At 37.3% G+C, this 27564-nt stretch overlaps 1 protein-coding gene across 1 annotated transcript; it reads right to left on the reverse strand.

Moving 5' to 3' along the window:
• Positions 1-4821: 4821 nt before the first annotated feature.
• On the reverse strand, positions 4822-26339 carry NEIL3 (nei endonuclease VIII-like 3 (E. coli)). The gene is made up of 10 exons (XM_009330728.1): positions 26265-26339; positions 25505-25620; positions 20453-20587; positions 19168-19381; positions 17893-17967; positions 15164-15330; positions 11436-11605; positions 7879-8281; positions 5820-5994; positions 4822-4998 (listed from the first exon to the last, which is right to left on the reverse strand). The coding sequence occupies exons 1-10, from the start codon at positions 26337-26339 to the stop codon at positions 4822-4824; spliced, it is 1707 nt and encodes a 568-aa protein (XP_009329003.1).
• Between the last annotated feature and the right edge of the window lie 1225 nt (positions 26340-27564).

Raw genomic sequence — 27564 nt, forward strand, 5'->3', positions numbered from 1 at the left:
CTCGTCAGTGCCTTCTGAGAGGTCCTTCTTTGCTCTGCCAACTCTGTTAAGGTATCACCCGAAACCTTAGTATTAAAAGAAGCCTAGCGTTAGGATCTTCTCACAGTGTGATCATACCACGTGACTAATAGCTAGAAGACAGCCATGTTGTTTGAAGTTGATTTTATAATAAAAACCGTAAAGCATACAAACTCTGCAGGGACCTGCACTTTGTATAGGAATGGCAGTTCAATAAGTTAAATAACGAAAGCACTGACTATGTTTAGACAATACTGTGTACACTCTTAATTCTACTGACCCGTAAGTGTGCTTGTTGCATTTTTAATAAGCTTTTATCTGGAAAACATTTTTATCATTGCGTTCTCTCCTTAGATTGGATTTTATTTTGTTGTTTCACTAAAATATAGTACATTCCTACACTTTTCTAAATGGATTTTGAATGTATGTTTTGAATATTCAAGTAAAAATTGGACATAATAAACAACCTTTCAGGCATTATATAATATATACATATATAATATGCGGACACGCAGCATATTAAGTTATACATAGATGGTGAACTCGGGCTGTCATCAGCAAATGTCAATACAAGTGTAGCTGACAGCAAGTTAAATTGCACAGTGCAGGGAGGTACAAGAAAGATGTTGAAAAGAGTTTTAAATCTTCTAGAGATTTTGTTCAGAGAGAAAGGGGGCCTACAGTTGGTGTGAAGTCCATGAAAGACTTTGCAATACCTTTTGATTCCATGCGAAAGATACTTAGCCACTAATGATGAACGTTCATACAGATACTAAGGAAAGGATGGCATCTTCCACTTCTTTGAAAGTCCCCTTCCACCATCAAGCAAAACCACTCTTATTTATGTTTTCCATTCCGGAAGAACAAGTGAGAACTAGCACCATTTTACACAGGAAGGTGGATGCAGAAATAGTTGTGTATGTATAATTGCGAAGGTCTGTAGTCACAGCTGTGACATAGCCACGTCTCAATCTGAGTGCATATTTTTGGTGTAAATTTATTTCTCCCTCAGTGAATTACTAATACAAGACCACTGCTTCAGCTCTCAATCTATTTGCTGCATTTGCGTTGCCATCAAATGGTAGTTGTGCATGTATAGATTAAGAAAAACACATGTCTGTCTGTAACAAATAGCTGATTATAAAAGTACTTTAAATAAGGGTATAAAAGCATAAAACCAGGCATAAAATCTGTTGATTCTAACCTGAATGTCACAAATTGGAAAATAAATGTTACTTTCAAAGTGAAAGATATACTCTGCCCAAACTGACTTAAACTGTAATGGTAACTGAAGTGCTACCATAAAGCAGAAACTGGGTATGGCATTAGCATTTTCTAGGTTTCAGATTTTTACTTCACAACCTGTGTGACCTTGATTTGATCCTCTAAAAACTGTTTTACGTAGCATCTCAGCTGAGTTCAGAGAGCTTCATGAGGTTAGCTTTGCGGTATATAAAACAAGTGTTTTCTGCATAAGGTTAAAGACAGGTTTCTGTTATGAGTCATGCTATCGTTTTGTAACATTAACATCTAAAAGAGCTCCCTAAAAATTGTAAGTAAGAGTACTTAGAAGTCTCCTTTTTTACCGCAGAACTGCCATCACCACCTCGTTCAGAATGCATCCAGTCGAAGGAGCTTGTGCAAGCCCCTCAGTCCTAATAGCCTCCTGTAGGCACTGGCAATACATCCCGTTTCTCTTCGCTGTATATGGGTACGGGTTAAAGTAACAGCTCCTGCGTCAGAACCCTAAGGCCTTTACAAAGGGCTGTGTTTTTAAAAGCTATTTACATTGGCTTTCATGAGGAATAAAAATGACAGCAAATGCACGGGATAGACAGTTCCCTCTTTTAACTTAGGCTTTGTTGTTCTTTTTAGCCTTCGCAGTTGATTGTATGCAACACAAGCCATTAAAATATGTAAGCCAGATACGAAGCTGAAATAGCTGTGTTCCATCACTTGCACTGTAATGGATGAATCAGTGTGAAAAAATAAACACATTTGTAAACTATTAGGACGAAGCTGAAACTTGGGACTTTTATCTTGAGCAAACACAAGAGATCCTTTCAAGAATGGCCTACTGTTTTGCACCCTTGGTTGCAGATTCTTTTTGAAAGGTTGAGAGGGGGATCTATTCCAAGGTAAGTTTTCTTGCCAGCTTTTCTTATCAAAACCTTTTATAACCAGCTGTCAGCCACAGCTTGTTAAACAAGTTACAGTGCTGTCCTCTCCAAGGGCGGGGGGGGAGGCAGTAAGTTATGCAGAGGCAGCTGGTGAAGTAGAATTCACTGTCTCTTGCTTAGTCTCTTACGTCACTGGAGGGCAAACATGTCAGATTCCTCTGCATGCTACTTCACCGCGATGAGCTCAGGGTATCCTTGCCCTTTGTTATTTCCATTTCTGCCTTTTCTCACCTCGTGACATTATACAACCAGGACACATGATAAGCAAATTCAGGCTGATATAAATTTACCACCCCTTCAAAATAGATGCCCAAGGGAACACACTCTACAAACTTTTGAAGTTTATAGCTTAAATGGGTGGTATTTATAAGGGAGGCATGAGATTACAATTAAATAATTTATAATTTTGCTATTTAATGTATAGCGTAATAGCCTTAGCAACGTAAAACAGCAGTTAAGTTCCCCTTGATATTAGCATACCCTACTTTCATGAGGTTTAGGGAAGAGGTACTAATACCAAAATTGTTTCATTTGAGTGTTAGACGGTAATCTAATTTCTAAATTTAGAGGGTTTTTTATGAAATAAACATTTCTCCATAAACACTTATTCCATAAACAAAACTTTCACGTTGCACTTCTTCAATAGCCATACCTTGCCCTATGGCTCTTGCCTTATTTCCTATTTAAACTTCTTAAATTTATTTTTACACATTTCAGAATTCCTCTCAAACATTTTACATGCAATCTGCTAGATGACATCTCTTGCCCAAATTTATGTAAATAAAATATGTAAACAGATACTCACTTCTTGTCTGGCTGCTAAGATAAAAAAAGACATTAACAGCCCAACTGTTCCCTCTGAAGTGTCAAAGTTTGAAAACATCATTTAACTTCCAGCTTCAGTGAGATCTTAACATTTGCTGAAGGCAAGCGATCAAAAATGGTTGTATTTCTTTTTGATTTTTCACGTTCAGCTGAACTACAGAAGATCTATCCCTGTGCAAGACGTCCAAAAGCACGTACAATTCAAAAATAATCGGACACTTTATCACAGTAATGAATTGTATGAATACAAGTGAGGAACTGCTTAGATAGCAGTTTTAAGGATTTAGATGCATAAGCACAAGCTATCGGTGACATACCATTATAAGAAGCATCATAGAAAAAGATGGCAAGGCAAAGTCAGACTTCACCACGTGAAGTAGCTTGTTTTGTTCTCAGGTGGAGTTCTGTACCCCACTTTAAACAGTAGGCTTCATGATGAAAGACAAATATTATTTGAAAAGAGTCCATTGAGCAACATGAGGATTATAGTTTCTACAGTCTGATCAGAAAAGATTTCCTTCACATAAGGAAAGTTTTAGAAGATTTGAAAGGTATCAAAGGCTACTGAAAAGAAGAAAAAAGCCTCTGAATTTGTGGTAGTTAGGACAAGAGTTAATCTGTTTCACTTGCACCATGGCATGGAAGATTTAAATTGGACTGAAGTTCCACAACCTTCTCTGGAAAATTAAGTAGTCCTTCCCCATTAAGAAAAAAATAAGGGGGGGGGGCCCAAAAAAAAGCAGTTAGCTCTCAGAAATGACACAATTAATTCTGAAGTATTTACATAGACTGAAGGACCATTTACAAGAAGCTTTTAAACCCATTTCATCTCACACATTTTTGGTGGGAAGCAACACTACTTCCCATTACTTTCTTTAAAAACTGATTGTCATTCAATAATTTGTGAAGCTATGGCCATATCTTCATTAGTTTCATTTTCCTTGCCATCTATAGTACATGCTCCAAAGACTTGAAGAATTCCGTTTCTGCTTTACTTCACATTGGCTAGCCTAGCACATTCTGTTTACTTTTCCCCTTGCTTCATCAAATAGCGGTAAGACAAGCAAATGTAAACTGAGTTTTAACCACCTAGGAGGTGTGGTTTTATTATGCATTACACATGGATTGGGGGAAAAAGAAGTTCAGTAGCAACTAGAATAAAATGTTAAGACCTGGATTTAAAATATGTAATTAAGAAAACTGCAGTCTCGTGTTAATTTTAGGGCAGTTTTTGTCTTTGTTTTCCAAATCTAACCAAGGTCACACATTATTACAACTATGGTAACATTTAAAGTGTACAGTCCATTGCTGTTTCATTTTAAGCTCTGAGGAAATAAAGCATGAAGCGGTATTAAAAAAGTATATTGACTTTTTATTCACTTGTATTAAATACATGTTTACACTTATGAAAACGTCTACCAATTTAAAATGTGATTTAGATTAAGTTATCCATTCTGTAAATCACACATGCTTGAAAGTATGCAGTGCTGTCAAACTTCAGAGACATTTACGTGAAAAAACAGTTCAATTTTTTTATTAGAAATATAACAGTATGTCACAGAATATTGCAAGCTAGATGTTTATTTCAAAATAGCATGCAGCATACAAGCAGTGTTTAGTTTTTATAGGACTATGTAAAATTACTCTTTCCAGATCTGCAGTTTTTTATGTTGTTAGAGCTATTTTACTAATTAACCAGTGAAGAGGAAAAAAGACCAAACAAAAACAAACCGGAAACGACCAGGGAAGTTGTATGCACTTAAGACATCCTGAGGAGCAGGTAACTGTAACCTTGACATCAAGGAATAACCTGCATACCTGGCCCATTTTCTGCCCATTGGAAAAAGCCACACTGTTTTTCCTTCCCGAGAGGGCACACAAAAAAGTTCTTTGCATTATTGGGACCGATCTTCAACACAGTCTTCATAACACATCGCTTGCCATGGTTACAAAACGGAAAACTCAAGTCAGCCCACTGCCAAAGGAAACAGGTTTTAGGCACAGTTGTAGCATACCTGATGGCTATGAATTCCTTATTTTAAAATTGGCAATAGAAACAGATCTACAGGGGAGGCCCTAGAAGAAACTCTTCCTAGTAGTCAACATAGTTTGATCTCTTTTGTGAACACTGATTTTAGATTTTTTTTTTAACATTAATTGTAACTGCACGCACTTTAACTAGTGTAACTTTAATTGCTGTTAACACATAGTTTTCTTCAAATTAGGGCGTTATAGTCATTACTGTCTTGAGTTCATCTATTAACTACCTGGTGGTAGGTGATCGAGTCAAACTCTTCTCAGTCACACACACTCATAGTGAGGAGCAACGGCCACCAGTTGCAGCTAGGGAGGTCGGGTTAGGTATTAGCGCAGCAGTGGGAGCAGTTGCCCAGGCAGATTACAGAATCTTCATCCTTGGAGGTTTTCAGGATTTTGGCTAGACAGCAACATGGCTGATGTCTAGGATCTAGAGGTTGCCTTCTTCAAGCAAGAGGCTAAACTAAACGACTTGTGCAAGTCCCTTCAAATCTGTTTGAAATTTCCGTTTTACATCACACAGAAGCAGATTAAGAGCATTTGCACAAGCAGGTGCCTTCTCAGCAGTGAGAGAAGTAACTAAAACTGTAAGTTTATAACTACTATTATGCTCTTGGTTTCAATTCAGTGTGCAAAAGTATTTCAAATTACCTCAAACTTTAAATGGATCGTATCTGTCCACAATTACAGATTACTGGGGCAAGGAGGCTGCAGGAACAAGTGCTTATTAGAAAACAGGCCCTGAAGTCTCATACATACTTGAAAGTAGTCGCATCGAGTTTCTCTGGGTAGAGGACAGGTATAAAACTGCCTGCCCTTGTTTTCTCCATCCTTTCTCACAACTCTGAGGCTGCAGAGATGGCTGTGTTTACTGCAGCGAGGATGGCCCACGCTTAACATACGAGTATCATCTGTCCTGTTAGCTTGAGGTGCGCTGTAACGACAGGTTACAAAATGATTCCTGCTTAATGTTAAAGGGATTACCAACACCACAGCCAAAGAACTCTCTCCTACCATTACAATAGCTCACTCAGTGTACTTTCACACACGATGACGGCCAGAGAACTTACTTCTCTAATACACCCTATTGCACCTTGAAAGCTGAATGACTGCTAGTAGTGAATAGACAAGACCGCATGCTTTTCTTGCAGGTATTATACCAGTTTTCCCCAGCATTAGCCCGTGTTTTAAATTATTTCAAAGTACTCAAATCAATCTACAAAACAAAATAAATATTACCACTGCTATTATACCGCAGACCCCAAATTCCAACATACTCTAAAAGAGTATTCTGCTCTCAGTGGGAAAAAGACCAATACCAAGTAATTACTCCAGGTTGAAGATATTTGTATGCTTCACAGAACAGACTCCCACCCTCTTCACTAAAAAGTTACAGTAATGCTCCAAATCATACTCGGACAAGTAGTAATCCAGCTGAGGGGATGGAACAGTGTTCTCTGAATGGGATAAAGTTTCCTTCTTCCTCGTGATTGAGATAGTCAGAGATTATCTGAATGCAATACACAAGGCTTTATTTAAAAACAGTAACATGAAAGAGATTAATACTCTGAAATGTATCTGTCCAATATATTTATAGAGCAGAAAAGCAGTGATGAAACCTCAGTTAAAAAAGATTAATTAATTCATTCTTTTTAAAGTTATCAGCTTAGGAATTCTATGTTCTCTTTTATGCCTGGAAGATTGCAGTCCTGAAGACATCAGCAGTTTTCTTCCAACACCTCATTAAAACAAAAGAAAAAAAAAAACCAAGGAAGTTTTGTTGAGTTTTGTTACAAAGTGTTTGGTTTTGGGTTTTGTTGGTTTTTGGGTTTTTTTAAAAACATTTAATTTGACAACTTGCTGTAACTACCTGTTATTGTGATTGATACTGTCTCATTTCTTCTTTGCACTCCTCTGTATTCTTAATTATCCTGCCTACATCCTCAGTTCTCTGTAGTTCGCTACTGAGACAGCAAGGAGAAAGTATATTCATACAGCCTAACTTGGCTAGCCAGTGAGATCCTGTTTCAAAACTGGTGCTTCAACAATGCAAGAAGTAATTTCTGTATTTCAGAACAGACACGACCAAGAATTTTGTAGCATATCATTAATATTTCACATTCACCCTGCATAATATACTACCTTGCACTCCCATTACTGTGGTGTATGTCTGCCCAACTTTTCCTTGACAACCCTAATGGGGTCTCACATTTCCCTTAACTAGGCAATAGATTGTCTGAATAGGGCTGTGTAAATAAAAATTCAGGATAGGTAAAGCGTTGAAGTAGTTGCATATAGGATGGGGAGGAAAGTTAAGAGAAAATAGTGATGGGAGGTTCATTAAGGTACCCGTACAGAGCTTCTTATCATGGGAGAATGTTGAAAACTGCTAGCTGACAAATAATTTTAATTAGAATATATTCATTCAGCTACTTTCCTTTTGTCATCTTTCACAATGACTTCAAGATCTCTCTAAGCAGATAGCTACTACAGCGGTAAGATCAGACAAGTCCTTAGGTAGAACTGTGCGTGTTGACCTGTTAGTGCTATACTGTCCTATTCCATGGGAATAGGCCAACTATCCACAGCTGTTTAGTTAAAAGCAGTACTGACCAGATGCCAAAATCAGGACTTTTCCAGTGACAGCTTAGGTCATTCAGTGCTTTTGAAATCTGAGAGTAATTTTAGTTACCCAAGAATAAGTTACCTCTGGCAGAAATCCAAAGATGACAGTGTCTGAACCGCACAGCACAGTATTCCATTAATCTTCAGGGATAAAGTTGGTTTCTGGGATTATAAGAAGACTTAGAATACATACCTGATTGCTATACTGTATTGGTGAACAGAGAGGAGATGATCAGTTTTCTGTTTCTTCTGTATGTGCTTGAAAGCGAGAGGTTGCTGACAGGAGGACAAAGTCAGAGCAGTTACGTGTGTTGAGCAATCCTTGCCCGTGCTTCCCCCCGACTGGTAGACATTGTTTTGGATTTGATTACAATTGCTTTTTGGAGCAACGCACTGAGAGTGTCCATCGGATATTTGGGTATCATTTCTCAAAACAGCTTTGTTACCAAGATCTGTTAAGACAAGAGTTGCAGTTCCAAATGCAGCTTTCCTATTGATCTTTATTTCTGTGCTTGGTTTTCTGAAGTCATTACAAGGATACTTCATTAAGTTTATGTTAAAGGCTGCAGAATCTTCAACAGTCTCTGTCTTTGGAACTAAGGAAAAATAAGTTATTGGTTATAATCCACCCGTGTAGAGTGATACATCATATTTCTGATCTGTATTCGTAAGTCATCATACAGGGAGTGAAAGAGTAAGTTTACCATACCGTCTTGAAAGATCTCAAAACCTGTCACGGGTTAGATATAGTACCAAATTTCTTACACTAAAAAAAGCTCGTGCACTTTTGGGGTCACGTACAACATGCATTTCAAGATAACATTATTATTGCTTGAATAGGACCAGATGTGAATAGTACTCTGTAAATGAAAGCCGTTGGAGAATTAACCAAGCAAACCTGAATTTGGCTCAAATACAGGGATTAAAATATTTAAATTTTTCAAAATAACCTTTTATAACCCCAGCACTGGGAGATCGCAGGGTATGGTACCTCCAGCAGCAACTCATTATCCATTTTGAAAGTATTGTTTTACTATTGACACAAAAAGAAATATTCGTTTGTTGGGTTTTCTAGTGATTTCAGGGTTCCTGTCCATTCCAAACATTGTGGGCATCCAAACTGATTGATCCGTTACTGTAAGAGGCTTCAGAAGCAAGCAGTTCAGACATTTACTTTGCATTTATTTCCTGATATGAACAACAGTATGTTTCTTCACATAATCAGAAGCCTGACTAGCAGGCAATAATCATTCCAAAAGAGTGGGCATAATCTATTAACGCTAGTTTAATAAATAAGGAGTCTGTAGGTAATCTTTCCTGAGAAAAGGGTGAAAAGAAAAACTTCATGGGGTCCCTACGTGCCATCTTTGTTAAGTAGCTGTGAAGCCAGCGTGTTCAAGAACAGTCTCCTTTCTTTTCTACCATCTCCAGCGAGTGTCTCCCTCCTACATCTTCCTTCCATACAAGGAAAAGGGAATTAAGCAGAAGAAAAATGGCAGATAAGGCATACACAAGGGCACACTCTCTCCAAAGGCATTCTTACTCAGAAACAAAGTAAGACTCCCTACAGTTTACTCAGAACAATACTCGTTTCTAGGCTCTGTCCATTTTGCCACTGCTGCACAGTGAAACATACTGGTTCCAGTGCATTCAGATTTGTTTAAGGAAGAATAGGAGCTTGGCCTTGTACTTAGCAAAGGAGCAAGGAAATTGAGATGTAATGGTGAATAGTTATCTCTGTCTACAGAATGAATTATTTCAGCTGTATGGCCAGCAGCTAACATTATGTACCAAGTATTCTGTCCTCAAAAACGCAAACATTTCTGCTGACAGTAGTTAATTTTAGAAACAACGTAAAAGACAAAAAATTAACAAAGTGAGAAGGCAAGGAATCTTAAAGTCTGAAAAGAGAGAGGTAAGCAAACCCATGTTTAAAAAAATCTCGAATACTACTCCTACAATGCAAAAATAAGTCTTATTTTTTTTAAAAAGAATTTTTGTAACAGTATTCTACCAAACATGTCTTCCAATTCCAGGCCTGTTTTCAGTAATGGCATACAGCTCAACAAGTGAAACTTTAGGAGTACAGGAGAAGGAACAGGATTTTGTTACAAAGCTTAAAATAAAGCATTTGTGCACATGCCGTTACATATTTTAAGGTCCAGCTGACAGTATTAATTCCAGGATAAATGTTAGTTGGTAAATCTGAGTCTGTGGACAGATTAAAACTTTCAGGTTTCTGGAACTGATTTTGCAGGAGAATTATGCAAGATTAGCCTCTGCTGGCAACAAGTGTCACGTAATGCACAAAGACACACTTTTATTGATTTCTAGCATGAAGAAATGGACTTTAGGTAGTGTAAGATAAGAGCTTCACACACATCACTCCATTCATAAAAAGAGTAACTAGAATGAAGCAATACTTTAAAAAAGCATTGGAACTTGTTTTATAAGAACCGAGATCAGTACCATAAAGTCACTTCTTCACTGGCTGGGAATTTGGGGGCACTTTGGAAAGTATGGCTCAAAGTACCGTCAAAAGCTATGGGAACGTGATCCTTAATTCCAATTTCAGCATATATACTTTGAGTCATATACTTAAATTCAGTGAACTTTTAACAATAGCTCCTGGAGCCTACGTAAAAACATTAATTCTTCTCAGATACAAAAAGCCTGTATATTGTTTACAAATAGCTTTTCTTTCAGTTTTGCAGCACTGGAGCTAGAAAAATAAAGAAATAAGTTGTGGCATACAGATTTCAGCCACTTCATTGAATAATTCACTACACAATGTGAAATAAGCGGAGTATTAGTTTTTGAGGTAGAAAAGTTTCAGTATGGAATTGTTATAGAATTAGCTTTATCCCTAAAAAGCTACACACATGCACACCTCTAGACTTTGTTTCTTGGAATATGTGTAGCAATTCAAAATGTTTTGGTGCAACAGTCTTGATCCAAATAACTTCCTGTAAATCCCTCCACAGAGTAATTTACTCACATTTTCTACAGAAAGTGAAAAAGAATACAAAGCTCCTCTTCACATAGAAAACAGGTCTCAGTGGAAAGTCTGTCCATTACCTCACTCGTCCCTTCTTAATATCTGAAGTTCTATAAAGAAACCTGGAGAGAAGCTAGCATGTTACTCATTCCACCTTCCTGTCCCTTTCTAGGTCTCATTCACGGGTGCTTCTGCCCAACAGATCTAGAGAGCAGCATTAAAAGCTCCAGTAGGAGACAAACAACAAATTTAGGTAAGAAGTCCAGAATCATCCTTACTCTGAACTCAGAGGAAAAAACCTAGCCCCTGAGAAACCTGACATCCTTCTGGAAAGGGTACCAAAATATACGGCTTTTGTTCACATGAAAGAACAATAATTACTTTTCTGCCCCCTGGAAATTTCTCTATCAGGCATATGCTGCAAGCTTCTAATGATTTTAAGGAGAGTTGAAAGAATGGCATTTTGCCTCACTCCTTGCCACAATAAAAACAAAGGGTCACTGCATAGGCTTGTCTATAGAATCCCACCTGCACACAAAGCTGGAAGACAAGACACAACACTTTTAGGGTTTAAGACAAGACAGTTTCCATGATTGTGCAAGATTTCCCCAAAATCTGACTTCAAGTTAACTAAAGTTATATAAATACGATTCACAATGAGACACTTCTACAGTTGTATCGTTGTAAAAATGGCATCAAAACCACAATCCTCCCCCCTTTCCCAGTACAGGTTCTGGACAACCTTTCAATACCTTCAGGCCTTGAAGTCAAACAGGCATCACAAATTTCAGCAGAAGGCTTGTTTATTAGGGTACAGCGCATACACGTCCACTCCTCTTCAGATTTCTGAGCTACGTGTTCATTAGAACATGACCCCCTGCCATATGCCCAGCCAATTAGGCTATTTCTGGTTGGCAGTTTGCTGTGAAACAAAAGAATGATGTTAGTCTTCCGTGAAGTTTCTTCTACAAATTGCCTTACACCACTATGAGCAGGAAAGCACAGGGCTAGAGAACAAGTAGTACACAGTGTTATGCCTGCCTATCACAGCTTGGACAGCATGTCATGGTCAGAGTTTGATTCTTTTTTTTTTTTTTTTCTTCTTTACCTCAAGGGCAAACCTTTCCCAATACTGCAGAAGTAATACAAGTTAAAATATGTAAACAAAAATGGACAGAAAGTTAATTATTAACTGATGGACTCTCCAGCACAATGCCCCAGCCTCTCTCAAATTCCCTACCATTTTCAGGTATTGCAGCAAGAAACTTGGCGAGAAAGGGAGGCTGTTTCAGTACTTTGCCCCCATCCCTTCTACAGAACGCTTACTAACAAATGCATTAATGGATGAAGAACTGTTCAGAAGCCGAACTACAGAAAGTCACACAATCTAGCAAACAAATTTTTTTGCTCTCATTTAAATGATACCAATTAGACCACTTTGTTATCATAACAGCCAACAGAACTGAAAACCTTAGAAGTTAGAAAGTCATTCTTGTGTGTCACCATTTGCTGGAAAGCCTTTTAACACTTAGGAGCCTGTTCAGAATTAAGGATTTTCATTTTCTTTTTTTACTTTTTTTCTCCTCATCAGAAAGAGTTCAGGAGTGTCCTAGCTGTGACTGGTGAGCCAAAGCTGTACTCCAGACACCTCTATAGATTTAATTTTATTTATTTTCCTATAAATTATAATACCTCCTATTTGATACCCTGATTTAGAATCATAGTTACTGTTTTACAGACACTACATGTTACCAAGGACTAATTTTGTTATGGTATCCAAACATTGTTAGCACGTTTGTCCTGGCTTCAGCTGGGATAGAGTTGATTTTCTTCCTAGTAGCTGGTACAGGGCTGTGTTTTGGATTTAGGATGAGAACAATGTTGATAACACAACGATGTTTTAGTTGTTGCTAAGCAGTGCTTACACTAGTCAAGGACTTTTCAGCTCCTCAAGCTCTGCCAGCAAGAAGCTGGGAGGGGGCACAGCCAGGACAGCTGACCCAAACTGGCCAAAGGGACATTCCATACCATCTGCCATCATGCTCAGTACATAAACTGCTGCTCGGGAACTGGCTGGGCATCGGTCAGCGGGTGGTGAGCAATTGCATTGTGCATCACTTGCTTTGTATATTTTTATCATTATTATTGTTTTCCCTTCCTTTTCTGACCTATTAAACTGTGTTTATCTCAACCCACAAGTTTTCTTCCCCACCCCCCCAACCCCCCCCAAACAGCTGTGTGGTGTTTAGTTGCCTGCCAGGTTAAACCACAACAATGTTAAATGTAACTTGAACTTACCTGTTCACTAAGATATGCATGTAAATTTTTAAGTACTGTGGTTGACAAGTTGTCAAGGATTTTTGTGGAATTATGCACTTTTTGGAGACTATTTTTAATCCGAAAAATTTAAGCACTGCAATTAATAATGCAAATGCTGTACTTGGGAACTGTTGTGACACTCCTTAGACCTAACACTTATTCCGTAATTATCACTCTCCTTAACAGGCTAGATTTCTAAGATAATTGTAGGGATACCCACTACCTAGCACATCTCTTACACAACAGAAAAACTAAGGAGGATAATGAGAACTGCTGACATACCAGAGATCTTGTGCTGTCAAGAGGTAGAACAGACGTTACAGCAGCATTCCCCGAAATACTGTGGCTAGATAACAAGACAGCCCAACTAGAAGTGTTAAAACTAGGTATTTTCACATTATTAGATCAATTGTTCTACTCAGCTATCAAAGATGCATTACTAGACTGAATATATTCAGCATGTCATGTTTTGGAGTTTAATTCCGTGTTGTCCCGCCAGTCCATCGGTGTCCCCCCCCCTCCCCCTTTTCCAAACATGAAATGTGGGGGGAAAGTGTATTTTAAAGATTCAAGGTACATTTGAATTTGGTAATGTAACTTATAATGGGAATTTTTTCATTTTTTCAGTTGAGCAAAATCATAAGCTACTTGACTTGACCCAAGAACCACTGGCTTAAATTCTACAGTTTGTGATCAGTAGCAAGTCAGTCTGATCACAGGGGCTCCTTTCAGTCTTCAAATGTGAAAAGCTTGGAATGGCAGATAAAAGTATGTTTAGCTCAAGTGGTTTATTTGATAACAGTTTCTGCATAATAGAAAAAAGCAGTAGAACACAAAGACCTGACCATTAGGATGAGGACAGCACAAGAAATGACTTTATTTTATAGCTACCATTACCACGTTTTTCACTGAAATACACTGCTGTTTAATTATTTGTTTAAAAAAACCACCATAACAACAACAAAAAACCAAACCAATACTTGTTCTAGAACAGAGAGAGAGAAAGATTTTTTTTTCCTTGCATCATTTTCTAGTTACCTGACTCAATGGGACACTGCTGTCTTCCTACCCTTCTGCAAAACATTTCTCATTATTCCTTTCTGAAAATACAGCAGATTGGGGCTATCAGCATGTGAAATATTTATCTTCCATGCTGGAATTTTCTATATTTGATGTGTACTCAAAGGCGATTTTTAAGCTTTAACCAAAATCCCTTCAGCCATCTGAATCTTGAAAGAAGGTTGGAGGTGGAAGAGGAATTTGTGTGTTCTGTAAATCTTATCTAAAAAAAAAAATATATATATACACACACACACACTCTAATGAAGGCAAAGTTTGCTTTGCAAAGCAGTATCTTTTATTAGGTTGACAGAGTTCAGTATAAAAAGGCAAGATTCTGAAACTTCAGATGAAAATTTTCAGGAATAACTTAGGTATGTAAGAGAATGAATAAGGTGCTTTTGGAACTTTTACTTTTTGACCCTTTGTGATATCAAATGCATTTTGTGCTTTTCTAAAATAAAAGGAGAAAAGCTGCTGCTAGCACAATTTATGTGGAAATGAAAGTGTCTCTGTGCAACACCTGTAGTAAAAGCTTTCCAAATCGAGGAAGAAAAAAAGAGTCCTAAGCCCTACAATATTTGTTGCACTCTGAATTTACTGAAGTTTTAGTCTTCCTCAGTGTAACTCTACAGCCAGAACAAAATTGCATAGATGCACAGCTATTTAGATATTCCAGGACTGAAGCGACTATCCTATGAAGAGAAATAGAGACACAAATTCCTACCTTCCTTATGCCATTCAACTCAGTTGTGTGTAAACATCCAAGCCTATTATGTTGATAACACCAAGAACAAGGGGCAATTTTTCCAGAAGCATTGAATAATTCTGAGGACTCTGAATTGTTTTGTAATTCCTACATTTGATTAGAGTAATAGCTATTTCATAACAGTTGGGGCCTTTGAAAGTAATTGTATCAAAGAATCAAAGCTTTTAACCATTTTTAAATACCAATGGCCAAAACATTTTTCTTTTGCAAAATCAAGTGAATTTAGATATAAAATGCACAAGGATCCATTCTACTTGAGAAGTGATGTCCTCTTACTGTAACAGCACTTTGAGGACAGCAATGCTTAAAAGTGTTATAAAGTTACCATCATACCTAACATTGACAAGCTGGGGATCCGTCTTTTGACATTGAAAGCAGAAGTAAGTCATCCTGTTACTCTCTCCTAAACGACACACAGTGATCTTCCCGTTGCACTGACCACAGGTTGGGCGCTTGTATACTTTGTAGTGTTTGTAGAGTGGAGACCCAGTTTTACAGCACTAAAAGAGAACATGTTTAAAACCCAAGTTAGAGACCCAGTATAAATTTTATGTCAGTCCCTTTACAGTTCAACTGAAGCTAAAATAAAAAAACCTACGTAAACTGACAGCTCAATGACTACATAAAGACATTTTAAGGCACACTCATAAGGGCTATCATCTGTATTTCATATTCTTTTATGACAAGAATTGACTTTAAATTGGGTATAAAAGTGTCTGGAATTCTCCACATAATGAAATAAAAGACACAAGACAAAAAACATACTAGCACGGTGCAAGCAAATATATGCTAAGGACTTCCTGAGTTCTGCTGGACCAGCGAGATCTGATTCAGCACCAGTCATCTTTGACCTGGCACCTGCAGGAGTGTACTTAAAGAGCTGATGAGCTCAAATCAATGCAGCATAGAAAACAAAAATAAAACAAACATAAAACACAAAACCAACACCACCTTCCCTCACGCCACAAAGAACCAAAACCACATCACAGAGCCAGCTCAGACCTGATGCTACAATTTGTGTTAATCAACCTTCCCAAAACCTAAAGAACTGTGCAATGCATAAATATTCCAGAGATTCTGTAGGAGTTGAGTAGCGCCCAGTAAAGTTGCTCAGCTTCGTCTTAGCGCTGGCCACGCCAGACAAGTTGGCTCATGAAAAGCCAGCTGGCAGTATGGCGAGCTCCCCAGATTCTGGCAAAGTCATATTAAATTAAGTACAGTACAAGCCCAAAGGGCACAGTGACCTAAAGAGCCTCCAGAGGGCTGACAAGCAGGCACATTTCATAAGACAATTCACATGGAGTCAGCATAGACACACCCCAGCTAAAACTGCAGGGGAAAAAAAAACCAAAACAAACAAGAAAAGCCCAGTAGAGATGCAGCCAAGTCTGCAGAGCCACATGAGTTTCTGCACTACAATTGCAGTTCCCTGGGCACAGTTCAAACGGTACCACAGCTGGCCCAGCAATACCAGCCCAGCTCTGGCAGGGCTCAATAGCTCTAGCTCCGTAATGCATGAAGACCCTTGGAGTTTTCCCAAAATACAGGTGTCTGAGCACAGCATATTTGCTTCTGCTGTGCTCTTATTCATCAGCCTCGCTGAATGAGAATGCTTTTGCGGGTACAGTGCAGTAATTCAATCAGAAGGAATTACTAATATATATTTGCATGAATATTCACAAGCAGTTTGCTTTCTCCTCAAGGTTTACAGATAGTTTCTTATTAGTGGTTTCCTCCCATCCAGTTATTTAAAAACCAAACAAAAGCAACAGCTTTTTACACAAACAAGATTCCCCATCTTTGCATTTGTAAGGTGTTACTACAAAAGATACAGTACGATTACTACAAACATTCTATAACAGTCTATAAAAAAAGATCAAGCACTACCCCTCTTATTAACCTATTTTCATTCAGTTTTTATCTTAAAGAGACTTGGGGGGGGTGCTAGCTCTCCTTTAAAAGCACTTGACTGGTGAATACTTGCTAAGTATAGATTATAAAACTTTTGAAAATGACTAAACTGAGCTACAGAAAGTTTAACTTGTTTGTTTATTGTCAGTCTAAAAGCCCATGACATTTAAATATCCTAGTATTATACTTGTTGCAGAACTGGATGCTCTCTCTTCACTGGTAGACTTCACTATGAAGTTTGGAGAATAAAACGATTTCCCTAGCCAACAGACTAAACTACTCTTCAGTGGGTTGGGGGAAAGCAGACATTTAAGCAGACCATTAAACAAATTACATTTTTAGCCTTTATGATTGAAAGACGGTATTAGGAAAGGTAGGTGCCCTCCTCCTAGGCTACCAAAAAAATAATTTTTAGCAGCACTACCTACTTGACTTTCATGAATAGCAAGAGACACACAAGAATTTCACTGCTGCTGTTCGTTTCTCAGCATGCAGCTTAAAGAAGAAAAACATACAAGAATTAGTTCAAATTCTCTCTTTTTCTATTTTGGAAAGTTAAAGAGCATCCAGGAATTACAGAGTTTACAGGGGAAGAAATGAAATCCTAGTGAAGTTCTGGTGGTAGGGAGAAGCTTGAATTTATTTTGCTTTAGCAACCAAAAAGTTGTTTCAGTTAGAAAAAAAAAGTTTTTAGAAGTTACAATCTATTTAGTCAAATAAATATACTTGCTATTTCAAGTTTTATAAAGGAAGCCACATGACTTACCTTCATACTTCCCTGGGGCAACCTCTAGTTCCCAGCTTGAGGAGTGAACTTTATGTTATCTTATATATAAGTGTGTGCTTAACCTACATCAATTCTGACATGTTCAGAGTGACGTTACAGCACATGCACAGCAAAACTGTACTGGCCCTCAGTCAGCATCTGTCAAACTCTTCTGCTGCAACTGGGCCAAGGCTGTGCACATCCTTACAGCCTAGACTCCCCCACCTTTCCATCATTTGACAATTCACAATTAATAAATAGCACATGAACCAGCATTCCATTCATGGAAACACTTGTCCTGCTGCATCTTCTTACTGTTTTCACTAGATGATCACATACAGCTAACATGCCAGAGTCAAGTTTTGGAGGTTTCTCCGAAACATACCTTATAAAAAAGCAGGGTAAAATCGCGTGTCATTTTCACCAAGTGACATATATGCTCATCTGTCAGTTGGCAAACCTGTAAATAAGACAAGAGTGATTTTTAGACTATTACAATGCTAAGGGACAACAGCAGAAGTACCTATAACGCAGAGGCACTTTGAACACCTTCAGCTGATGTGGAATTGCATTGCTTCCTGTTATAATTCTGACTTCACATGATATATATCATCTCATTAAAACAGTACAGTTTCACATTCTATATTACACAAACTCATTGTGTGAATGTCAATGTACTTTGCCTCATCCACGTAAAACATTAGGTAAAAATTTCAGTTGTTTTCCTCTATATTGACCTAAGAGTTCCTGATCACAAGAATCACGTGGAGTTAACAACTCTTAGTTCCCTCTTAATTTCCTTGTGGATTATGATATGACCTACCTATCATCAGAGGCTCTTTCCTGCGAGAGATCTTCAGGAAGAATACTTGAGCCAAAGGCATCACAATTAGAGAAATGTATCAGCCAAACACATTTCTGTTAAGAACTCAAAATTAAGTCACATTTTTCTTTCCTCTCCCAACTCACACTGCAGATACAATTAAAATCCAGACTGATCCTATGAAAAACTTTCAGAAATACTATGTTTAAAAAACATTTCAGTTACTATCTTCACTAGCTTTCCTTTACATTCTATGTAATCTCAATCTGTTTTGCAAACATCAAACATCTTTTCAGCCAAAGCTTGGAGATGCATGCTTGAGGATCTTAACCAAAAAAAAGTATGGTAAATAATGGTAGAAAAGCAAATAATGCCAGCTAGCAGGACAGGAAGCGGAAGAAGCAGCTGCAAAAATAATCAACTCTACCACAAACTATTTTGGGTAGTAACTGAACAAAGAAAACCTGAGCACTCTTCACTTTCCTTTATTTATACACTGACAACTTAATGGTAGCACAACAGGATGCCAGGCAAAGTCAGGATTTGAAAGTTAAATGAATTCCCTACTAAGGAGAGGTTTCAAGTTGTAAGAGAGAAGGCTTAGCCCCACAAAATATGTCCACTCTGAGGCAGGAGTAGCAGCAACAGGTTCCAAGGAATGCCACGACAAACATCTCCAGTTATAATGACAAAACATTAATTTAGTGTCTTAGAATAACTTAAGACATGACAGATGATAAAACAAAGGTAAGAAGATGACAAAATGTTATATAAATACATATTTACATTCTTAATACTTTGGTGTCATTAAAAACAATCTTGAGACATTTCACCCACCTTAACAGCTGGATGAAGACCACTGTCAAACAGTGCTTCATTTTTTATGATATTTCCCACTCCAGGTAATACTGCTTGATCCAGTAACACATCACACAACATGCGGGTTTTCTGCTGCTTAATCTCACTTTCTGCTCTTAAGAAGCTAAACTTCGGAGAACAGACATCCAAGCTTTCCATCATTCTCACCTTCCGCTCACTCTCAGCTGCATTTCTGGAAGAAAAAAATACATTAAGAGTTATTTTTATTTTAATTATATGCTAATATAGCATCATGGTTTTAAAAACAACACATGAAAGTATAATAGAACATTATATGCAGATAACAGAAACAATGAAAATACCAGTGACAGGAAGAGGCACAGAAATTACATTAACCAGCCCTCCCCAAAACAGGTCAATGATACATGCATGGAACATGTATCTGGTCCAACATACAAGAAATCATTCTCATTTTGTTCATATTAGTTTGAAAAATAATTGCCAGGTCCTTGCTTTAAAACTATGTCCAACATGGAAAGACCATGTGTTTGGACCAAACATAACTAACTGTATAGTTACATGGTCCAGTAATTACAACATGACAACAAAGATATTTTCAAACGATTATGCTTAACCTACTAAAATCAAGGTTTAAGAAAATAATACAGTACAAGAAGTCTCAGGCTTACATAAGCTTTTATGTTTTGTAATATTAAATATGCATATATGTTACTTGAATTTACATGCTCCTTTTCACCCAAGAGCGTCAAATGCTTTAAAATCAAGCTTGCTATGTTATTTTTATCAGCAGTGAGAAGTATAATGCTGATGGACAAAACCATCCACTCAATGTCCATTAGAACAATTATACCAATTTGCTTCAAAAAAGAAAACAAAAATAAAAACAAAACCTTGGGAGCATAAAAATTTGAAACCAATAATCATCACAGGTCCTTATTCTTGTTAAGGAAGTGAGACTTGCGTGGAAATTAAAGGAGCAATGGGGTTCAGCATTCAGATCTAAGGATGGAATTAAATCCAACTTTCATTCCCAGTCTTGACACTATCTAATAAGACTATGGCATAGAACTACTTTAACTGTATGTAAACTGATACAAAAGTATCAAAATTAAGTTACCATACCAATAAATACGATATGTTTAGAAAGTTTTGTTTTATTTCTTTGTGTCTATGATGGCCTCCAAGCACTTAACAATGTGTGTGATTTTTCACTATGTTCTTAAAAGAATGTTATAAAAAGAAATAAGCAAGTTGTGTTTAATTTGGTTAGTTTCTGCTTTACCTATACTCTACTGTCGCCTCAAAAAAACAAACAGTATCCTCTGTAAGCTGTATCTCCAGAACTGGTAGTGCTCCATTTCTGTCTTTGCTTCCATCAGGATTAATGCGCATGGAACCGTTCATACCGAAGTGAATCCTCAGAGAGAAAGAGAGTTCTTATGCGTATTTTATCTTAACAATGTTTCCAAGCATTACACTAGTCTATTTTTTGAAGTTATAAACTATTCTTACCTAACCAAGTCAGTATGTACGTACATTAATTCTGGTCATTAAGAGTAACACGGCAACAAACTACTTGCTTACATAGTGCTCAATTCCCAGAGGAGAACCCTCCCCAAGTCAAAACCACTCCAAAACATAGCAGTTTTCCAGTGGTCTTCATAATTCATTATACAGAAGTCAAACCTGATCATTAAGTAACACACTTTTCTAGTGTACCACGCTTAGTATTTTTTCACTTGACATGCTGGTCTTCCAACATAGGTTCTTAAGTCCTCAGGGTGGCTGAAAGAAGTGAGGCTACTTTACCAGACAATTTTCTGTTAAATCAGGCAGAAGTCACCTGATATGAAAGGAAAGATTTCAGTCCCCATATTGCCAACACTGTTATCATATCAAAGCTACTTCCAATAATGCCATAAACAAAGTAATTAGCATCTGCCATATGTTGTTTTCTGCTTTTCTTTGCCTACAACCAAGGCGAAACCTGCAGGTCAATTAAAAATTAATAAAAGAAATAAACTGAAAAATGCACAGATGGCAAAGGAGTGGAACAGACTCTTTCAAGCATTCCTTTTACAGATCACTAATGCTTTAAGAGGTCTTACATTTTATAATATATTCTACTGGGAGCTAGTATACTTGAGCAAAGGACAAGTTTGAGTATGGTCTCATGCATTTTATTTATTACAAATTCACCTGCTACATTCAAGTCCTAAAAATCCTTAAGACAGAGGGAGTGTCATACTTCTAAACATTGTATATCAGAAGAGGTGAATTATTTTGTAGCTACAAAAAGATTTAACAGATTAAACTACACAAATGACCAAAGAAACACAACATCAGGTGTATATTTCCTTTTAACCCCTCTTTGTTACATTTCAGGAAGGATGGGGATTTAAAATATTTACAGATAGGTTAAGACAACATTTCATTAAGCATAGTCTTAACGTAAACTCTTTATGTAACTTCCTCATAGCATTTATTCATTAATTTTTTTCAATTTTTAAAAACCTGTGTCTTTCCAAAACTCTCTTCTTAGAAGTCAGTTCAGGTGATATAGTTATTTCAGTCACTTTTATTTTCAGTAGCCATTTCCAATTCTCAAGTGCCATGAATAGTACTGCACAGGCTTAACAAGTCAAATTTCTTTTTAAACCAAACTCTTGCATCTTGCTACCAAATGGTAATGCACTAAATGCTTCCAGAAAGTTCTTTTTAAAGAAACAGCATTCACATTAGTTGATGGTTTCATTTACCAAGCTCCAGTATACTGTTTAAAAGGAGCATTAAGAATCATAACTATTAACTACCTTAATGACTTGTCAATTCATGACTAGAGAAAAAAAAAATTGTCATTGCTACACACTTACATTGAAAAGCCTTAAGAAATTTATAAAATTTAATTCCAATGTGTTTCATTACCTTTGATGTCCTGAAATAAGGCAAAACAGAAATCTTCCCATTTTAATTACAAATAGAAAAGCCATGCTAATTAAACTTAGGATCTGTTATTCAATGATAGCTAGTAGTAAGGAGTTGATGATTTTTTGTTGTTTTAAAGTAAAAAGGTGAGGTTTTAGAATTATTTAGTGCTACACACTATTGTAAGGATCTGCTTTTATTTAAAACATTTTTCCCCATAAAAATAAAAGATTAGTAGCAGCACAGTCAAACTATTACATGGAGATGTAAAACAGTGACAATTCACATTATCAAGTTCTAAGGGCCAAGATGTAATTTCCAGTCAAGACAGTGGATGTCTTTCCTTTAAGGGATTTGGAGTCAACAATTCTCTTTCGTAAGGGTATTTTTGTCTGCTTTCAGTCACACACAAACATATGTGCATTATCAATTTTCAGAAACTTCTCTAAACCATTTATCACTCCAAATTTACATTAATAGCACACTACGGAAACTAAACCCAGGAAAACCTCTCTCACATAACTATCACTTCCATGGCAAAACATGCAGTCCATGCAAGTCTCTCCTGCACAACTTACAAGTATCAGAGATTTTTTTCAACTTTCATTGATTATTTAAGTGAATTTCAAGGCAAAATTGAAAAAAAACCCTTGACTTTCTTCAATGACTAATGTCCTTGTTTAAATGGGCATCAGAAAGTAGAAGTACTAATTTCTTCAGAAGGTGTCATTGCTCATTTGTACTCCTAAAAAAAAAAAGGCTTCTACTGCCCACCATGGATTGCAAATATATTGAACTGAACTTCATTTGCTAATTGCTATCCACAACATGGCAACACTTCAAAAGTATCATCCTTATCTGCAAGTCAGACAAACAGTAGCCAAATTGCATAAAACAATTTCATGGCCAGGTTATCTTCTCCCACCAAGGCAGTCATTCCCACTTGAGAAAATCCAGGAGCATTTAATGAGTTAATTACCCTTCATGGCCCAGTCTTTCACAAGACATGTCTGACTAACATTATTCCAGTGTGACTACCAGCTTTTTACAGGTAAGCTTAGCAGATGAGAAAAGCTGGTTTTGTTATATTGAGAAACTATGTACAGGTACAGAATCTGTATATCAGTAACCCTCCTCATGACAAGAAAGTCCTATATTTGAGAGTTAGCTCTAATAAAGAAATAATACACCTCTGAAGGCATATTCCTTATTTCCTCTCCCAATAACAACCCTGGCAGCCAATCTTAGACTGCTGTAAGATGCATTTTCTGAAGCCTTCCTCTGCCTCCCCTCAACATCTTTAAGATACACAACATACATTTTTAAAACAAGAGAATGAAGATCTTCATTATCAGATAATAAGTAACTTCTGCCTCCTGTGTAGAGGAGACCTTTCCTGTGCATAACTTCTACAATGTTTCCAATCAAATAAATGACATGACTAAAAGGACTTCTTAAATACAGTTTCTAGAGCTGATGAATTGATGAAACTTAAGCTTATTATCAAACGATAACTGAAGGTTGTTTTCATTAAGTACAATAAGCTATTGCATTGGCTAGAAAGCTTAAGAATTATATAAGACCTTTCAGGGTCAAAGGATTATATTTTTCATACTAGAACTTGGCCACATTTTCTTTCTCTTTGAAGAGAACTGTTGCAAAATGCTTACTTACATTCCTTAGTAATAGCTTTTTTCTTCTGATAATGTCATTCAGTCTGTTGAAACAATATTTTCTTATTGTATAATTTACTCCTTTGCTTATCCAATCAACTCGTAATACATGCAAGTCATTTAAAAAAGGCTAACATCTGTATCAGTTACCTCCCCTGACTTTTTTTTTTAATCTTCCTTTATAACTGACTTATCTTTTTCTTTAAAACTGCTTTTTCCTCTCTGTTTCTATTTAATTAAGGTTGGAACAAAGCAAGTGAAACTGATTAGGACCATAATCCTATCCTTCACAAATACAGGTAGCTTTAAACATATAGGCAGTCCTGTCCTACTAGTTACTTGTATGATTGCCATGTAAAGACTGGTATGTGCTTGTAAGACTAGTCGTGTTTCTCTAGCAGTAGGAGAAATAAGCATATAGCACTATATCTGATAACCAGCAGGCCCCTGCTACCAAAGATCAGTCTACACATCATTCCAGCTAACTACTAATACATCACTGCCTTTATTTATCCAGTATGCAATCACTGTAAACTGTTGTACTCGCAGCCAGGCATTTTCAGTTCCATCTCCCTCCTGTAACAGCAGTGCCACTGGCAAAATATTATGTCACAGAATTGTAAGGTATTTGTTGATATTATGAGTTTTAAATGAACAAAAATCACAACCTTACACCTTTGTTCAAGATCAGTCACTAGATGACAAAGACTATGCTTAATGTAGAAGGGATGTTGTTTACCCTTTTAAAGATTTAGAAAGATTAGAATTATGTTGCAAGTAGAAGGGTAAAAGAAAAGCAACAAATGCAAGCCTTACCTATTAAATATAAGGGCCTTACTTGTGTATTCTATACTAATTATCATAAAGAATGAGAAGGGATATTTTAATAATCCATTACACTGTGCATTTGGTTAGATTTATTTTTAGTTGACTTTGTAGTACAGAAGCATATTGAACTAGAAAAAGTAAACTAGATTCCAAATACAACCTTGGTGGCTAGTACAAGAAGATGTCCAAGGGGTTAAAGCATATGACAAGATCCTCAACATGCCAACAAACCCCTAATAAGCTCTGCAAAGCATGAACAAAAAATGATTTGGCAGTTTTACCATTTGTCTAGAAGACATGGTTTCACTAGAAAGTTATGAGTTACCTTTACGATACCCAAACCATTCATCTGCCAAATTTCAAACCATACTTCCAAACCAAGGAGTTGTTAATATTGTTTAAAGAAAGGCAGCATAAGTATACACACAGAATATTTTAAGTTTGGCTAAGAATATTTTAAGTTAATTTTTTCACACGAGTTTATTATCAGGCCAATTGAATCATTAAAAATTAAGTACAGAATTTCAGTCTAAGTTTCTTAAGGAAAGTTAAAAGAAATTGCAAGTACACTTTGTAGTGGAAGATATTAAGTAACTGTAATTGCATGCACTTCTCTGAGGTTTGTCCCTAGAAAATGCAATCTCCTGCTTGAAACAAAGCATTTCAAAGAATAACTCTCCTTTTCAGATAGCTTTACATGGAATTTTAGACTAAGAATAAAGCAATAAATTATCTGAAAATGTAAGTGACTACATCCAGTATTGCCAGCACTGCTGAGAGGCTGCTGAGAAGCTTCTCTGTAACACTAACTTTCAAATCTCCGAAACTGACATTAGCAAGAACAAGATGACCCCCCCCCCAAAAACGTACAGTCTGAACGCATAGGAAGCCTTTTTCTCGCCTCTTACCTCAAAGCTTTCTGATCAAAATACATAAAAAGTTCCTTTCCCAGTGTCTCCACTCCCCTGTAAACACGTCCAACAAGGAACTCGTGACTAGATGTTCTCTCTTCACTCGCAGCAGTCTGAAAATGAGTACACACACACAAAGATTAAAACAGAATTTATACTACTTTGATTCTAGCATCAGTATACATTCAGCAAGTAGCTGTATGAACTAATTTTCCAACTTGGACAATATTAAACCTTTTCTCCTTAAGCAGCTCTATCAAAACCAATGAGACTATTAACCCAGGAAGCAGACAGTCACTATTGCTAATGCTATCGTAACTTAGCTCTTTCTTTTCTGAATTAGAATCATAGAATCATAGAATCATTAAGGTTGGAAGAGACCTCCAAGATCATCGAGTCCAACCGTCAACCCAACAACACCATGCCCACTAAACCATGTCCCTAAGCGCCTCATCTACCCGTCTTTTAAATACTTCCAGGGATGGTGACTCAACCACTTCCCTGGGCAGCCTGTTCCAATGTTTAACCACTCTTTCAGTAAAGAAATTTTTCCTCACATCCAATCTAAACCTCCCCTGGCGCAACTTGAGGCCATAAACATAAACTGAAACAATAAAGCTTTTTTATCAGGGTATTTTATGCCTTTTTCTTCAAGTCATGAATTCACAATAAGAGTTTCAGGCTGATGTAAACTAAACAGGTATAGTTTGAGTATTAAATACTTATCAGAGTGACAATTCTGCATTTGCAGACATACATCCTTCTCCAAATGCCTTTTGCTGGAGTTTCTATCCAAGCTAATAATATGCTTTAGGTGTTTCACATAGGACATTGTGCATTACAGAAAAGCCTCCACTGAGCCCAGAGAGATATTTCTCTCTTCCTTCTAGTTAAAAGTCTAATCTCAGAAGATGTTGACCAGCAGGTGGGACACTACTAGAGGACAAGAAAAAGATAATTGTGAGATTGAAGCAATAATATTTTCTTGCTTAGCACATGAAACTCCACTGAAATGATAAGAAGGGACCTCTACAGGTTAGCTGGTCCAAACACCTGCTCAAAGCAGGACTGACTTAGATCAGGCAGCCCAGGACCTTGTCCAGTCAACTTCAGAGTAGCTCCAGGGATGGAGACTCATCTCTCTGGGTCCTTGTTCCAGAGCTTCACTATTGTTGTGATGGAAAAATTTTCCTAATACCTAATCAGAATTTCTCCTATTGTCACCTGCATCTGCTGCCTCTCATCCTACCATGCACTTCTGACAAGAGTCTAGCTCTGTCTCCTCCATACCTTCCTTTTAGCTGAGGAGAGCAATAAAACCCCAGTTCTATCAGATTCTCCTTGTGCATCATGTACTTCAGCCTGCTAATCCTACCAGGGGACTCACTCTAGTATATTAGCTTTTTCCTACTGGGGAATCAACAGCCAGACACAGTAATCCAGATGCAGCCTTTGCAAGTGCTGAACAGAGGTAGCCTGCTGGCTACACTGTCGTTAGCACAGCCCAGTATGGGGCTGGCCCTCTTCCTTGGAAGGGCACGATAGTGACTTGGACTCAGCTAGTATAGGACCCTAGGTCCTTTGTTTTTTTTTCTCTGTGGAGTCATTTTCCATCTGACCAGCAGCCAGGCCTGTGCCATTGCATGACATTATTCTGTTCCAAGTGCAGGACTCCGCAAGTCCTGCAAATGCTGAACTTAAGTTTCTGCCAGCCTATCTTTCTCAGCCTGTAAAGGTCCCCCTGACTAGCACCTCAAGTTCCCCAAAACCTGCTGAAACCTGCAAGCAGTATATTCACTGTCATCAGAGCCCTAACTGCAAGGCACAGATATGTGTACCAGTGCTTTGATCACAACACTCAATTGCAAAGCAAATATGCATTAAAGTGACTCTGGCAAATGAGCAAGGCTTCAGCTAGTTAGTGAAATTTCAGAGCTACTCTCTATACAATCTCCCACTGTATTATTACCTTGAAGTGATATACATTTAGAGGGTTTTATGGTTATTATTCTGTCAAGTAGAAAAATAAAAATATTTTTTGCATAACATCAACATCA

The sequence above is a fragment of the Pygoscelis adeliae genome, unplaced genomic scaffold, assembly GCF_000699105.1.
Source record: "Pygoscelis adeliae isolate BGI_AS28 unplaced genomic scaffold, ASM69910v1 Scaffold167, whole genome shotgun sequence".
In the NCBI taxonomy this organism is placed as follows: Eukaryota; Metazoa; Chordata; class Aves; order Sphenisciformes; family Spheniscidae; genus Pygoscelis; species Pygoscelis adeliae.

Coding starts and splice junctions, on each gene's coding strand:
- NEIL3 (XM_009330728.1), bottom strand. CDS start 26,339: ATGTCCTATGTGAAACACCTAAAGCATATTATTAGCTTGGATAGAAAC. Junction 17,968..19,167: donor GTCTTCATCCAGCTGTTAAG/GTGGGTGAAATG, acceptor TCTTATTTACAG/GTTTGCCAACTGACAGATGA. Junction 4,999..5,819: donor CTCGATGCGACTACTTTCAA/GTATGTATGAGA, acceptor TTCCTTTGGCAG/TGGGCTGACTTGAGTTTTCC.